This window comes from Centruroides vittatus, unplaced genomic scaffold, assembly GCF_030686945.1.
Source record: "Centruroides vittatus isolate TY-2023 unplaced genomic scaffold, ASM3068694v2 scaffold_3038, whole genome shotgun sequence".
In the NCBI taxonomy this organism is placed as follows: Eukaryota; Metazoa; Arthropoda; class Arachnida; order Scorpiones; family Buthidae; genus Centruroides; species Centruroides vittatus.
The window spans coordinates 16,283-34,359 of NW_027122698.1; the positions used below are offsets into that span (position 1 = coordinate 16,283).

The 18,077-nt window shown below is 27.0% G+C and overlaps 1 protein-coding gene across 2 annotated transcripts in view; it reads left to right on the forward strand.

Annotated features, from left to right (window-relative positions):
* Set2 (SET domain containing 2) overlaps positions 1-18,077 on the forward strand; it is a gene marked incomplete at its 5' end in the record, with an annotated part of 65,206 nt that overhangs the window by 14,224 nt on the left and 32,905 nt on the right. For both annotated transcript variants that reach the window (XM_067285803.1, XM_067285804.1), the window contains 2 exon segments: positions 2,278-2,354; positions 3,071-3,272. In XM_067285803.1, coding sequence (XP_067141904.1) covers positions 2,278-2,354; positions 3,071-3,272 — 279 coding nt within the window.

An 18,077-nucleotide genomic window follows, 5' to 3' on the forward strand; every position in this document is an offset into this window, starting at 1 on the left:
TTGCAAATCACAAATATTTTATAATTTTCTCTTCATACAGATATTTTAGTTTACCATGCAATTAATATTTTATCCATTTGGATAAGTATTCCATTCACAAACATCAGAAATTAGAACACAACTCACTAAGAAGTCAAAGCATAATTATTAAGAACAGATAGGCAAAAACATTTAAAATATATTTTAAAAAAAATTTCAAAGCATAGTATCATTGAGGAATAAAGTTTACTTTAGGAAAACAATTGGAATGTGGTTTTCTATTTGTTTTGGGGGAAAAAATTTACTTTATTATTTATTTAGCAATGAAGAAATTTTTATATTTTATACCAGGGATGGGCAACACTCAGCCCTCCTGCAGTAATATTTTTTGCAGCACATCCCATAAAATATGAATAAATATATCAAGTTATTAGGAAGCTTAAGGAAGTATTCGGCAAAAATTCAAACGTTATTTTCTACAACTTATGTTTGTGAATAGTTTTTCCACAATGAATTTAGGAAAAATTAAAACAAGAAACCGGCTAACAGACACATTGAATCTAATTTAAAACTAACAGTGATTAATATTTAACCAAATATTTCTGATATATTACATTTACATCAGTGTCAGAAGCTATATTAAGTATACCAACTCTAATTTATAATTATATATGAATAAAGAATTGTGATTTACCGACATTTTTCCCCTCTTTTCTCTTGTATGCAGTTCGCATCAGTTCAAGTTTTGAAATGTGGCCCATACATAGAAAAAGGTTGCTCATCCCTGTTTTATACCATACTACTAAAAAAATATGTATAATATGGTATTGTCATGATATTTATCAAAAAATTTTTTATTGAATTATACATAAAAATGAAGACAACAAAAGCCATAATGTATATATCTGAATAAGATAAGTATTCCAAAACTTCTTGTGCAGTTTTAATCTTTAATCACTTAAGATGTATAAATGTTACAAATTTAAATTAACATTATTCAAAAGCATAATTAATGAAGTTTTATGCATTCATTTTGTGAATGTAGACTAAAAATTTTGTTTTTACGGATTGAAAATTGCAAACAGAACATCATTAGACATTTTATATGGGATCACATCAAAACATTGTTCTTAGGGTCATTTTTGGGTTAGGATTATAATTGCAATCCATGCAATTACTGAGCAGCAGTTTGTGAATGCTTTTTAAGAGGTTTGAAAATCGGTTTGCACGATGAATCATACAAACGATAGTGGTTAAGTCAAACTTTAAATGTTCAACTAGTGGTCAAGTCAATAAAACAACTGAATACTGGTAGTTGGTTGCAGATTTGCATCTGACCACTGTGCTTGCCACGTGGAGTTTGCCAGGTTTTCTTCACTTGTCTAACATCTAAATGGGGCACCTTTTTTGGATTTCCCAGCTGTTTCATTGTCTTATTCCATTAATCCAGTCTAACCCAAAGTTTAAAAATAAGCTCATACTGTAAAATAACTTAAGCTGTTGATGATGATTTTGTTAACTTGTAACATCTGTATGTCATAAGCTTAAAACTGTGTGACACCCTGGGACATTTTGTATTCATATTTGCAAATGCAATGTGATCATAAGTTTGACAAAAGAGAAATATTAATATGTGTAATATCAAAAATTAACTATATGATAATAGAGATACATTCTTCCTTATGGTTCTTATCCCAAAGCAAATAGTGCCACATATTGCAAATGCAACGTAATACATTTTAACATGCTTACGAAGTGTTGTTTATATTTTTGTCGTGTTTGAAGTTGAGATGCTTCATTCATTCATACAATCGTTCAGTTATCACAGCTAGTTTATGGCGACCTGAGGATGGTTTCTCTTCAGAATAGTGTTTATTTGTAGTTTCTACATGTAAATGTATGATATTCATCATTCATTTGCATCTGAAGATGAAGACCAGCTTTATCTTCAGATGCAAACAATGCCGCAGGTTTAAAAATGTTAATGAAAGATAAATAAGACTTCTTAATCTGTTATCACTTGTATTATTTTTATTTATAGTTTATATTTTATATTTTCATTTAGAGATTTTTCATTGCCGTAAAAAGTATTCATTATATGAAATGTGTATAACAATAATATTTATAAATAATTTTTTTATAGTAATTATTTCTGACAAGTGAACAAAAGTTGGTAGGCATGTATGTGTATCTGTATATGTATATATAAAAAAATTATTTTTTCCATGCATCATTTACTAAGAAAATTGCATAAATTAAGAAGATAATTTATTTCATAATAATTAAATATTTCTGTAGAAGGAATATGCCAAAACAGAACTCTTTAAAACTGCAAAAAAAGGATGGGGCTTGAGAAGTTTGCAGGAGCTACCACAGTAAGTATATTCATTCTTAATATTAAAAAAATTTATAGGAAAACATTTTTCTATATATATATATATGATATGGTGTTATTTGATAAATTTGAATTGTTGATATAAATAAATTTATGCTATGTTGGTATGTGTCAAGAATTTAGCTCCCTTAATAATTCATTATAATTAATAGTGGTATTTAATTGATCTCTCTAGAAAAAATTCTGTATTTTTTGACTTCGTTAATGGTTAGTTAATTAGATGTAAGGATGGATCAATAAACAATCATTTGAGCCAGTCAGTCATGTTGTTGCTTCTGGCTAGTTGATCCATCCTTACAGAATTATTTTGAAAATTTTGTTTTTGATAGGATTTAGGAATATTTGAATAATCAGATGCAGATTTTCAGATTGTCTAGAATGTCTAGAAATTTGATAATATAAACTTGTTGCAATTATTATTTTTTAACTATAAATCATAGGCATTATAAATGTTTAATGCTCGAAAATATATTATTTTTAATTAGTATAATCAAAACTATTTGTGTATGTACAGTAAACTTATGTAGTAATTGAATCTTTTTTTTGTTTTTCTTACAAGAAGCTAACTTAATAGAATATGTCTTAATTAAAATAAATTTATCTATCCATTCATTAGCAGTATCTGTTAAATAATTATCTTATTACATCATTATGATTGTAGTTTTTCAAATTACTTTGAATAATTTTTTTTCTAAGGGGAACATTTGTAATGGAATATGTTGGAGAAGTACTTTGCCCACAAGAATTTAAGCAGCGCGTTAAACAGTACGCAAGAGAAAAGACTCAGCATTATTACTTTATGGCGTTAAAAAGTGACGAGATTATTGATGCTACTTACAAAGGAAACCTTTCTCGCTTTATTAATCATAGCTGTGATCCAAACTGCGAAACACAAAAGGTAAATTTCAGTTTTATCTATTTATTTTGTAATTGATAGAAATTGCAAGTCATTTTACAAATCTTGGCTGGGAGTGACAAATCTTTAAATAAATCCAAAGCTCTGTTTAAGTAACATGTTAGTCAGAGCTCTGGATTATTTAAAGAGTATATGTGCCAACAACCTGAGATGTGTTTCATAGCCTGTTAAATTTATATGATCTGTACCCTAAGCATTACAACAGTCTAGCCAAGATTTATGAGATGTACAGTATAAATGATATTTAAGAAATTTAAACTTGATATATTTTACTTAAATTTTGGGAAATAAATATATTTATATTTAAAAGTATAAATATATGCATTAAAAGTAAATTTGCATCCATTTCTATTCTGATTGAATCAAATATTGAAAAGAAAATTTTTTTTAAAAATATGTTGTTAGAATAATTTATTGCTATGAATTTATGAAAACAGTTACTTTCCAGTAACTGTTTTTAACTAGTCATTATGTAATGACTAGTTTTTATCTAAAATATTATAAACTGCTAATAAATGTATCACATCTATAAGAGAGTTGTTTATTAAAGTCAAAAATCTTGTGGAAAATTTAACTTATTCCAGTTATTGGTATCTTCCATACATGTAACATTTTAGTATGCCATTTACATATATCATTTTGAAGTGTTTGAGATAGACAAATGACAAATTTTAAATACGCTTAGTCCGAGCTAAGAAAGTTATTTGACAGCTTTTCGTCAAATATATTGAATTAGTTTTAATAGTTTTTTAGTCGTTTAAATGCAATGTTTTTCACTTTTTTCTTTTCGCAGATCAATAAAATTATGGATAATTTTAAGTAAACCAGTAATTATATGCAACTATTAATTATGCTTATTTATTATGCTTGTTAGAGTTACTGTATGTAACAAAGTATGTATAGTAATTCTAGATTACTATTTAAATGTCACCCATAATTAATTGCACCAGTGTCGGTATGATCGAATACGTTTCTGAGGACTGGTGAAATTTTTTTGTGGACTGACAGTTGAAAAACACTGGTTTAATTCACAGTAAGAAAAAATTCAGTTTAGATTGTTTGAAATATATTGTTTATAACATAACAACAGTAATAATAATATCTTTATAGCATTTTGGGTTTAATTTTAATATTCTTTTAGTGTAATTTTATTGACAAATGTCAGTGATAAGTATTTTATACTCTTACATTACACAGTAATTGCATGTTTAATGTTATATATATATTGAAAATTTAAGATTTTATTTTACTTAACTTAAAATAAAATCTTATATTTAAGGATAATGATTGTTTTTAAAACAAAGACCGAAAATTTACTAGTATTTAATAAACATTTTATGTAAAAGATTTCATAAAATTTATATAAAGTATTTATTAAATATTATCACCTTTTCTTCTGATGCCACATGAATAAGTTCATTCTAGATTTATGTAAAAATCCTTTACCTAAAATTAGTTTAAATCAGGATTCCCCAAAGTGGTCAATATTGACACTCAGAGTTGATAAGGCATTTTTGAGAGTTAATAATTAGTAGGGAGTTAATTGAAAATGATTGTTAAAAATTATCAGTCCAATGGATTACATGTATGAAAGTTTAGGATGTTGTAAATTTGCACACTAAATAGATCTTTTCTATGAAAATAATGTGTAGACCAATATTGGCTTAACAGATTTATTTATTTATTAATTAACTATGGGATCAAAGGAGTTATCCTACACAGCATATTTATATACCAATATCTAGTATTAAGTCAGACCAAAGTTATGCCATGACTTTATTATTAACTATATTAGCAAAAAAACGAGGGGGTTGTGGAATCCTTGAAGGAATCAACAATCAAAGAAAGGTTAGGATCCCTGATTTAAATGAAAAACATAACACACTTTAGTTTTCAGTTGTAAGTAATTACTGATTACCCGATAAATATAATATTTGTTAATCAGAGAAGAGAATTTATATGGAAGATAAAAAGATTCACTAGACAGACATCATTATTTCTGGTATTAATTTATAATTTTAACAGTGGTGCACCGACTTGATTAATTGTTTTAATTTAGATATTGGTAGTTATATAGTTGACATTATAACAGATTTAAAAAAAAGATTAAAATATTGCTTTCAAGAGTTCCTGCTCGAAGATCGATCTACTTTGAAAAATGATCTTTGGACAAAAATTTTAAAGTACAAATGATGTTTGCTTAATTTATTGAACAAAAAGAAAAATGCAAAAGTAGATTAAACAGAAAGAATAAAAATAGAGATAACGTACTGAGTTTTCTGTTTGAGGGAGAAGTCATCTGTCTTAATACATCAGATTTTTATAACTGAATTTTATAGCATAATGATTGATGTACTGTACATTGTATGTTAGGTTTAATACATTTTTTAAAATTTCAAATGAAACGAAAACATTCTAGAATTAAAATATCTGTTAGAAATTTCACTTTAGTAATTTTCAGTTATGTTTATGAATTTTAATTAGGGTAGATGTACCAGTTTTGGCCAGTGTAGTACCAGTTCTGGCCAGAAAACAAATTTAACTTAAAAATATAATCACAAATGAAACAAACTTTTATTGTTAACTGTGTGAACAGTTAACAATAAAAGTTTGTTTCATTGGACAGATTTAATATGTGGTGATTATATTTTTAAGTTAAATTTGTTTTCTGGCCAGAACTGGTACAGTGGCCAAAACTGGTACATCTTCGCTATACTGTAGAGCATCGATTATCCGACCCCCGATTAACTGACTGCGTTCTAGTCGGCAAATTCAAATGTCCGCTAGTGATGTGGCGCTACAATATTTGGTTATGTCTTGGCTACTTTAATATTATTTTTGTTAAATTTTTGCATGTTTTAGCTGGCAGCACTGGCTGTTCATGAAAGGGAGGCTAGTATTTAAACCAGGCCTAATACACTATACTAATAATGTATTTTTTCATACTTTTCGGTTATCCAACTTTTCAGTCATTCGGCAACCCCAGTCCCCAATTGAGTCGGATAATCGATGCTCTACTGTATTTTATGTAATTTGCTTAATGTCCCTTGGTCAGGATTTGCATAAGATTTATGTATATGTTGTAGATAATGTTGTGCAATTTAATAATATCTGTAAAAATTCAAACGAATGTCTTTTAAATTTAACTTTTTACAGAAATTATTTATAATCAATATTAAGATAATTTATTGTGTAACTCCATAAAAATTAGGAATTTTGTTTAAGCAAGATTTTAATTACAATTTAATATCATAAACATTAAACATTGCTGTCATTGTCATAACTGGTAACATTTTATTTTGGAAATGATTTTCTCTATTCTGCTTTATCATCTTTTTACATCATGTATGCATATACTCAGACAAGCACTTTGTATTCATGCATAGTTTTAGCTGATGCATATACACATCAGCTATACAAAAAAGTCTAACTAAAAGCAAACTAAAAATGAATTTATATGCTTAGATTTTACTTAGTATTACAACAGTTAAGAACACTTTCATTTCTTCTAGTTTTAGTAAAGAAGAGATGAATGTTTTCTTAGTAATTAATAAGTCAGTAAAACAGTATTGAAGAAATTTCTTTATTCTTAAATTATTTCATGTTAGGATACAGTTAAGTTTAAAACAGATATATCTAAGAAAATCAAAAAGAAATCATGTATGTAAATTAATTTTTTTTCTTTGCACTTTCTCTGTTGAAAAATAACATTAATTGGAATCTCCAAATATATTCTGATCCATTGCCAGAGAGTTAATAGATTACAAATATTCAAAAAGTTATGACAGATGTACTTTGAACATTTCAGCAGTTTGAATTTTTCTAAATTTTGAATTAGTAAAAGAAGATGAAAAATTTTTTTAGTAACTGCTAAAGTAAAAGTTTAATTTTATTCAAAATTTAATAATAATTTCACAAATTTATAACTTTCTATTAATTACGTTTCTTTCTTACTTCAGTAATATTTATTAAATATGTTAACTATTTTAGAGTTGTAAAGAAATTTAATATCTTATTTTTAATCTTTAATTCCTATTAAGCATATCTAATTCAGAACTTGTTTTCAGTATCATGTTATAACAGATGACACTACACAAAATTTTATTTATTATTATTAAAAATATACTGTAAAAGTTAAGCAACGTGTTTGCTGAATTTTTAAAATTATTTATCTGTTTTCATTCAAAATCGCAAATCGGCTACTAATTTAATTTATTTTTCATTTTTAAACCTAAGTATTTATTTTAATTTTTCGATATATATGCTGAATACAAGAAACTGTTAAAAAATTTATTGTATACTATCGAAATATCACATTCTATAGTTTTAAATTCAAAATTAATAGAAACAGAACTATTTTAGCTTTACATTTTATATTTCACTTTAACCTTTAGACTTTCAGTATGTTACAATTGAAATTCTGTGCTTACTAATTTATTTCAGTCGTTCATTTTTACTGAATTGATGAATTTTAAGAATGATATAACAGCTGTTGTTTTAAAACTTCCTAGAAATTTATATTTATATTCATTTATTAGATTTTCTAGAGTATTCTACTTAAAATCTCATTACAATTATTGAGTTAACATTAACATATGAACCTATATACTTCATTCTATTATTTTAAGAAATAATGTAGGCTCTAGTTTTTCACAAATGATTAAAAATTCATTTAATTCCCAACATTTCTTGGAGTTTTCTGTCTTATATAGCTGCTGATTATACATAAATAACAAAAGATGTTTGAAAATTGTTTTTTAATTAGCTCATTCTTGTAAAAATTTATAATTGCTTTAAGTAGAGTTGATGATGTGCATTTTTAATTGCCATTAAATTATATTATATTATTTGATTTTTGGATGCATTTTAATAAATCAATACTTCTTTCCTGTTGCATATTTTTTCAGTAGCAACATAAAAAATTGAAATAAAGGATTTAACAAGATGTAGTGTATTTTTACCTTTTATCATGTAAGCTTCCATAGATGTTCTGTTTGATATTTTAATTGACAAAGCCTGAATAGTGAAAGGTTAAAGTACTTTTAAATATGGTTAAATTTGTTTTATAATGTTGCTACTGTAAGAAATCTTCAATCTTCATGTAATGTGAAAGTTCAGCATTGGCTAGAAATTCATTGTCTAATCATGTTTTTTTATAAATAATTTGAGTGATAGATAATCTACCATTTTAATTTATTCTGATAAGCTTTTAAGATTTCTATAAAAATATTTCTACAGGGGTAATTTAATATTTTGTCATTAATACAGAAATATAAATTAGAATATGTTAAAAATAAAGTTACATTATTTATATTTTCAATGAAAGAATAGAAAGAATAAGAAAATTATCATTACAAATATTCAAATTTATATGTTACTTTTAAAAAGACGTGAATTGATAACCAAAATATGTAAAAAAAAAATATATTTTTATTATTTTCTTCACATTAAAACATTGTTTAATTGAATTATTATTAAAGTGCTTTATTAAAGAACTTTTCCTTCTGGCTGTAATCACAACCAAATCAAGAGTTAGTTATAAGTCAACCAGTTACCATTCACTTTACTTTTACTATGTGAATGTCTATTAGTTAACTTCTAACTCTAACTCTTGATCCTTGGTTGCGAATATGGATATCAGTGATCTAAGAGATTTTCACTACATTTTATTTTGAATTTTTATTTAATGGATATAATGAATTAAATTATTAAAAAAAAATTACAAAAAATTAAACTTAATAATAGATTTAGTAATATATTTTATTTGTAAGCATTTTATAATAAAAATTTTTCATATTTTTTATCGGTAAAATTTTGTTTTTTACATTTCTTTTGTGAATTTTGTACACAATATATTTGACTGAGTTTCTTTTACTCATAAACTTATTTTATTGAAGATATCCATGATGCATCTTATTATAGTGCATTTTAATTGTATGCTTACAATAGATAAAAAGATATTAAACTAATAAAATTTTCATGAGAATACAGGTATACAATTAAATTTCTGGCACCCTTGGTTTCAAAGTGTTGCTAGATTAAACCTTTTTATAGACAAAACATGGTCATGTATAACAATAATCCATCAATACACCCCTAACCCATTAATGATACATTTTCCATGTGTCTAAAGTATATCACATACTGCTAGAAACTTAAATAAATAATAAATACGAATCACATTTGACACCAGCATTGATACTCCCATCTCAGAAGCCATAGCTAGAGTTAAATTTAAGCAAAATAAACTAAGAATATCACAAAATTGTGTATCACTACTAACAAGTGCAGTGTAAATAATGTAAAATAAGTGCACCCTAAGCGAAATGTTATCTGTGACCATTCAGTAAACTAGTTTAGTAGTGGTGGAAATTTCAAGTTTCCTCTCATAATTTCGTCCTGATTAAAAGAGGTGCCAGAAATTCGGTGATGTACACCTGTATTTCAAAAATTTGAATAGTTTTCATGAATAGTTAAGTGTTTATCAAATTAAAACTGTTTTCGTTTGAATTTGAATTAAGTTAGTTTATTTTATTTTATTCCATTAGATAAACAATTAAATATTTTAGTAGTTAAAATAGTTTTTTTTTTTTTTTGTTGAAATCTGATAATTAATAATTGTACCAATTTTTTTGTTGCTCCTCCTCGACTTTATCAATAATTTACATTACTGTATCTTTTAATACACAAAAATAAATGTGTTTGTTCTTAATAATCAACAGAAATAATCTAGAATAAAACACACAAACCTATAAATAAGTAATGTAAGGATATATAACTGTTTGAGAGAGAGAGTAATTATACACATGTATATGAACTAGAATAAAAAGAGGATCCTCTGCTCTCTTTTTTAAAAAACAACTTGGTTATTTTTATAATTTGAAGAAAAATTTTTTATTATATTTTATAAATTCAGGTAAAAGTATTATTTTATGATTATTGTTATGATACAATAAAACTTTTAAGGTTTGTTGTTATAATATTCAGTTGATATACTATAATTCTTTATTTATGAGGAATATCTGTACTCCTAATACAAAAAAAAATTAAAAAATTTAAAGAAGATCTTCAAATTATAAAATTATTGTGTATTATGTCGTAAAGTTGTCTGAATTACGTGTTTGTTTATTCAACAAAATTATGAGTGAATATAATAATAAATAATAAATAAATTCTGAATTTATAAACAAAACAATAGAAAAATTTTCAGGATTGCAGATATTCTTTGATTAAATGAATTTTTTAGTATTTAGAAAATAGAAATATTTGAGGGGGGAAAAAAGCAGAAAACTATAAAATATGGCAATAAATTGTATCAAAAGGACAGCATTATTATCAGAATATTTATTTTATAGATTAAATTTTATATATATTTAATAATTGAATCCATAACGAACTTTATTTTGGCCTGACACTTTTATATGTAAAATGTTTACAAAGTAAAATATTAAAAATTTAAAAATATTTTCTATAAATATTAATATGTCGCCCACATTATTATTTATATATAAAATGTAAATCTACAGTAATTAAAAAAGAAGCAAAATTAATTTTGGTCACATATAAAAATTAAGTTAATTTAAAAATTGAATATTGTTAATTTAAAAAGTACGGCTACCATATTTAAAATCAAGACACTTTTGGATTAGTCGTACGAATCGATAAGGAAAGAATATTTCCTTATTCCCACAGAGATCAGAAACGGACCTTATACCACCAAAGAATCGAAGATGACGTGATGGTGACGATGAAAATTTTTCGTGACCAAAGACCAGTTGACCATAACGTTTAAAATTAAGTAATTTGAGAAGAAATATAAGATGTATCTGTTATCGTCTCGAAATCAAATAAAGATGTCAAGTAAGTTGAATCCCAATACTGGTTGCCATAACATATTCGGCAAAAACATTACATACTATTACACGACGTAAAACTTCACTGTACATTCCAACAGTTATTCTTAATCTTTGTGAGTTACAAATTACTTACATTCTTCACAGACTCCAATAATTCACGAAAACAAATTCTCGAAAAGTATGGATGTTTCTAAAAATTCTGCTTTCAGTTATGGAACGTAAAATGTACAATACGTAGTGCGAAGATAATTACGAAGAAATTTGATTCCATTAAAATATTTGCGTAACTGTAAAGATTTTCAAGCAGTCTGTTTGAATAAAAACTGGAATTTGTAATTTTTTAGAAACATCTTGTATATATGTAAACAAAAATCACATACTTTCAAATATCATTGCAATCAAGCCATTAACAGTTCAAATATACATTTTTTTTTAATTCATTGCATACAACAAATGGATTCAAATTGGATATGTAACAAAAACATTGATAATCACTCTTCGTGTATTTATTTGTCATAAAAAAAAATACATGACATTTCAGTGCTGTCCTTATGTATACAATAGATACAATTATCATTTGAATTGCCATAGTTTTCTGTAGGAAGTTTTATTATTTTTAGTGAGGTTGTTTTAAGTTTTTGTTCTATTGTAGTCATTTAGTTCTCATTTTGATAGGGTTACAGTTTGTTTTTCACTTAAAAATTTATATAATTCTACAAAGATCTCTCTGTTCTTTAAGTAGATGATATATCTGATATTTGTAAAGTCCAAATTATTCCTTATTTTTATGTCAAATGTGAGAAAATTTGTCTTATTCCTATCTGCTGTCTTGCAGCTACTCTAACAGAGATGGACAAACATTGTCACAATAGGAGCCATATATCATCTGTCAGAAATAAATGAGAGTTGCATCCACTATTGGAATATTTTACGTTGTATATAGATAAAATACCATAGTTGTCACTGTTTTATATTAAATATTACTGCTACTCTATTGTACTGATACTTTATATGACTAGTTAGGTAAATATTTGCTTAAGTTCTTCAATGTTATGAATGTGCATTTACCTTTCAGTTGTCTGTTCAAGGTTAACTTTCAAGTTACATTTACAATATGTTTGTATGTAACACTAAATAAGTCAACAAACTTACAAAATATTAAATATGTTTAAGTAGTATGAAGTTTATGAGTATATGGGGGGGCCACAGTAAGGGTCTAGAAGATTCATGTGGCTCACAAGTTGTCAGCTTTTAATTAACTAATATCCAACTTTTTGATTCTCGCATGTTAAGTATTTACTGCAATATAGATTTGTTTAAAAAATTAATGCAAAAATATTTTTGTCGAGATGGCAATATTTTTATTTTGTCAGCACAACAGTTTTGTTATAAATTTGCTTACAGAGTACTTTAAAATATCCTGCTGAAAATTGGAATCTTGTGGAACATGATTTCCAACATCACTGTTTATAATAAACTATACTGCATATATATTATTTTTAATACAAGCTATATGTGTATATAGTGTTTTAATAAAATTTTAATACAAGTTTTTAACTAGATTAGATAGATGTAAATTGTTGTTCATCTGTTATTGACAGTATGTACTATAAGTTACTTGAGACTTATAATTATTAAATCAACACATACTCAAAAGTGGAAAAAATCAGTGACTGAGGTACCACTGAACAATTTGTGATTAGGTTGTGGGTTTACATCTGGTCAATGATCTGACCAAGTGGGGTTTTTTAGGCTTTTTTTTCACTTATATAACATCTAAATAGGGACCAGTTTTGCATAGAAAGCCCTCCCGGGGGCACCCCCTTGGCAGATTTCCCATGCGTATTGCCCTATTCCATCAGTTTAAAAGTGGAGATGTTTTTTTAATTTCAACATTAGCACACAGTTGATGAGAATAACACCATTGATGTAAAATAAATCACTTGTAAGACTAGATCATAAAAATGTAAAATATTTTTAATATAGTGTTAAACATTTGGCTTGGGAGAAGATCATTTTTATTGGATAATGTTTTATCCTAACAAAAAGGTTTTTAATCACGTGAAAACTTGTTGAACTTTCTCAAAAATTTACAATATATTTGGAATAAATGTATCTTTAATAATAATAATCTGTATTGTCGTATAAACAAAATATTTACAAAAGAGTTTTGCTGGAAATTTCTACATTATCCTGTTTGTCAGTATTGAAATATTTCTGTCATCTATTGACTTTTTACCCCATTATAGAATCAGTTTCTGTTACATATTAAATTATTTCTCAAATATTTGTTTTTTCTGAGATTTTTTTTTATTTGATTGATTTAAAACCATCTGTATGAGTGAAATGACTGTAAAATAATTTATCACTTTTGATAATTATGACAATTCTATTAAGTGTGTGTAATCTAAAAATTCAGAATGTGAAAATGAATTTATTCTAAGTTGTGAGGTTACAAAATGAACAATGCATGCAAAATAATTGAGATAAAACATACTTGAGCAGTCTCAGTTTAACAAAATTGAACCTACTCCATGCTTTGCTGCTTTTTGATCTTTTGTTTTCAAATGTTTCAAAAGGCTCTGAAAGTCCTTAGTCAAACATTGATGGAGTTTGTTCTCAATTTTTTTGCAAAATTCTGCAGTGGAATTGGCCTCCCACCCTCCATCTTATAACTTCTTCTTCAACCAGTACTAAAATCATTCAATTGGTAACAGTTGAGATACATTAAGCACGATGTTTTCACAAGGAATGTACTGTATTCCATATTGGTCAAAGGCAGCAGTTATGTCTTAAGCATAGTGAAACATTGCTATATCTGGCCAAAACATGTAATCTCCATTTGAATAGTGCTTTAAGAATAGGACTCATAATACTATATACTTCTACTATACTCCTCTGTTAATCCAAACTTTAAGTGGTGTGAAGAAGACTGGAGATCACCCATAAGGGCTTACAGTTGCCCACAAGAAAATTTTTGTCAGAAACTGCACGACATTTGATCTTCACTTCTGGCATAATAATGTCCTTTCCTTTTTTTCACAGTAAAAACTTTTTATTTCCTGCACATTCAGAGCCATCCAGTGTAAAATAAGACTTATTGTCCACGACAACAACCAGTTTGTTTTTGGACTGTAGATTTCATTGTTCAGTCATTGGAGAGTAACCTTGTTTGATTTTCCTACTGTTCAGTGTACTTGGGTGCAGAAATTCTTTACCTAATTAAAATATAAACATTTTTTTCTATTATAATCTGTACAGGTGTGAGACATTTGAACTTTCTGTATCTTGGCTCAAAAGACTAATGCCATCTTACCAACAGTGGGATTAATTATCTGCTTACGTTTTGCTTCAGTTGTTTTAAGCTTTTATCTTCCATTTTCTTTCAGCTCTGATAGCACTTTCTTGAGTTCCATGCTCTTAATTTTAATTTATATAATGCTTATACATTTAAAATGTTGCACTGTGAAAAGTTTACCCTTTATCAAATTTCTATTATAAAAAAAATTTCAGTGATTTTTTTTTTTTGTTCATCTTTTTTAGGTCTTTCATTTCAGGCAGTCAAATAAGCAACTCAAGAAATTTACATGTTCAATTTCTTTACTTGAATTCATGTGCAGAAAAAATTAGAAGGAAGTTATATTGAATTTTTAGTTTGCGTGTCTTTATTATAATTATTTAATTTTGTATTATGGATTACAATTCAATACTTATTTTAATTTGTTTATTGCAATTTTAAACATTTACAAAAAGGGTAAATTGATTGCTTGTTCTCCTTACATTATTTGTAGCACTTGTTTGCAGTATTAGTAGCAACTCTTAAAAGTAATTGTTTAATAAATTTAACACTGGCCTACATTCACTCGATTTCAATACATTTATTTAATGAATTACTATAGACTTTATAAATAAAACTGTTCATTCTTAGTAATTTTTTTGAAAGAATTGAAAGATATTGTTCATATTTTTCAAGATCTTACAATTCAAGGTTTAAGCATTCATAAACTTTATTTTTCATATGTTACATTTTTTCCTCTTCTAAAATAAGTAGAGTACTGAAGCTTAATCTACACTACAAATTACAAAAGATTTCCTTTTTTTTAATGGTGTTATTTCTTTTCATTTTTTAATTAAATTTGCCATTTTGAACTCAAGAAGGGCAGCTTCTCCATTCCATTCTCAGGATAGCACATTTAGTAACCAATTATTGCTTACAGACTAATAAAAATATTCTAAATAAATCACTACTACTTTCCAAACCCACTTTGGGGCTCTAGACATTTTTTTTTACCAGGCCCCCTCCCTCTCCCACAAAAAGAAACGTAAGAACACATTTTCTTTAGATTTTATAATTTACAATAACTATATAAAAAGCAATATATTTTTGTTTATTTGTGTACTATATACAGTTGTTCAACAGAAAAGTAAACTATCTTATTTACAAATCTTTTCAAAATAGACAGTTTCAAGGGGCCCTTCAAAAAACCGGGCCCTAGACATTTCTCTCATTTGTCTATGCGATGATCCGACCCTGCTAGTTTCTTTTTATTTTTAAAATGAATTCTTATATTATTTTAAATTAATTGAATTTGAAGTTAATATGCTTGCAGTTTACTTACAAAAAGCCTTATATCTAAGAAGAATTTGGTTTTTGGAAAAGAAAAATCTAAAATAATTATATTTACAGCAACATCTGTGAGAATGTTGTAGGCTTTGTGGTTTTTTGAAATATTTTAAAGGGTTTTTAGTTAAATTTAAGAGGAAGTGAAACATTTTATGAATAGCTTTAAAATAGATATAACAAAATTCATTAATTTGTCGACTCGGGCTCATATGGAGTTCAACATTAATGCAAATTTTATAAATTATCTAAACATTGTTAACCAATTTAGTGAGAAAGAAGAACACAAAATTAGTGAGAAACTCTAACTGGTTAAATATATTAACTGAATTTGAAATGATTATTTTATTATATTAAGTTAAATAAGTTGATTTTAAATTTTTGTGAGGCTTCACCCACTCCTTTTGGCTTTTTATGCAGGCCAAATGGCAAACCTCTCTTCAAATTATGGCATTGCTCTGTGAAAAGTGTAGTATCTTGTGGGTCCTGACACAGTTTAGAAAAACAACAAAAATTTTATTGATTGTCTAAGGCAATGGTATTCAAACATTTTAACAGCGCGACTCCAAGGTAATTTTCCGCAACCCCAAATGGGGTTGCAACCCATAGATTGAATACCACTGGTCTAAGGGATGACTCTCCCATACATGCATATGTTATACAACATGATTTTTGTACAATATAATTTCAACTGATTTGAAGAGAGAGAGAATTACGAATGCTTATTATTGATTCTTTTCAGTCATCTCATGATTTCTAATTTACTGTTGATTGGTTTCTCTTGACATTGGTTTATCAATGTTGTTGTTTGCAGAACAGAAGTGCAGGTCCCAGCATTTCTAATGCGGTCTTTATTCTTCTGTAGAGGAGTAGCCAGAATTGTCCGCTAAGTATTCCTGTTTAGTCAGAGTCCAGCTGTACAAGTCCCTTTTAGTTGGAGGCTAGCAAGAACTTGTATTCCCCTTGAGAGTTTGGAAAAAAGATATTTTTCTCTGTTTGCTATTTTTGTTTTTTGTAGAATCAGGGTTCCTCAATGTTAGCTAATCTGGTTTTAATCTAATGAATTATCCGTGTCAAGTGGGTAATTCATATTTTCACAGGAATGCACTGTACGTTTATTTAAACCATGAGGATGTTGATATTTTATACCCTTTATCAGCAGGGTTATAGTTATCTTGTGATAGGAGCTCAAATCAAGATCTCACATTTGATACTCTTTGTATCTATTGAATTCATAGTTAAAATAATTTAATGATAATGACCACATGACATCTTACAAAATCAAGAAAAAAGTTTCTCCAATTAATATATTAGTATTTTGTAAATGATAGAGATACTAACATTTGCATGTGTTGTGGCTAATGATTATCACATTTGGATTATAGGTTAAATTTTCTTTAACAGAAATTAACTTATTAAAAAAGTAATTCATAATGCAAAAAAATGTAGAAAATTCTTAAAATACTGATATTAATAGCTTACTGTACTGAGTATTTAACTGGAATCGTGTGATTGACATGGTATGAGTAATTAAATAGTTACCAATTGCTTATTCGATTAAAGCAACTTTAGTTTTGGGAAAATATTATTAGCAAGTCTTAATTTTTTAGTGGCAGGATTTTTTTTTTTTAATCTTTCTGTACTGTTCATCAGTATGTTAACAAATATTTCTGTAATGATCATCTAAGGGCACGCTTGGCAGGTTGAGTGTAATGCTCTGTTCCTCCTAAGCAAATAGTCATAGAAACATGATGTATGGGTCATTGAAAAGAGAATCAAAAAATGAAGAACTGTCTTTTTTTAAGTGAATAGTTTTAGAGATATTGCAATTTAAAAATTTACGTACAAACTATATGGATTTGGCAGATGATGGGAGTCGCTACACACTTGGCAATGTTCAGTGTCAGGCACCTGTCAGTGATTAGCACCAGTGTTTTAACAATTAATTAAGACAGTGCAACAGAAAATTTCAAAATTTTATCACTTGTTTACAGTATGATAGTTGATATTCTTTGGGCATATTGAAAACTTATGATGTTTCAACTAAATTCCATATTTTAGTTACCGTACATCGATGTAAGCTGTTGAATGATGATGAAATGATTACAAGTAAAGCCAAGCTCTGCTCAAATTTTGTTTTATTTATTTTAAAAAACATTGTTTATGGAAACTACATGTCGGGTCCACAGACCTTCTTTAACTTAGTTTTAAACATAAAACAGTTTATTCAAAATTTAGCTAGAATGTTTTTTGTTGTTATTATTGTTAGCCATATGTGCTACATTTTTTAACTTTCATTTAACTCCTGGA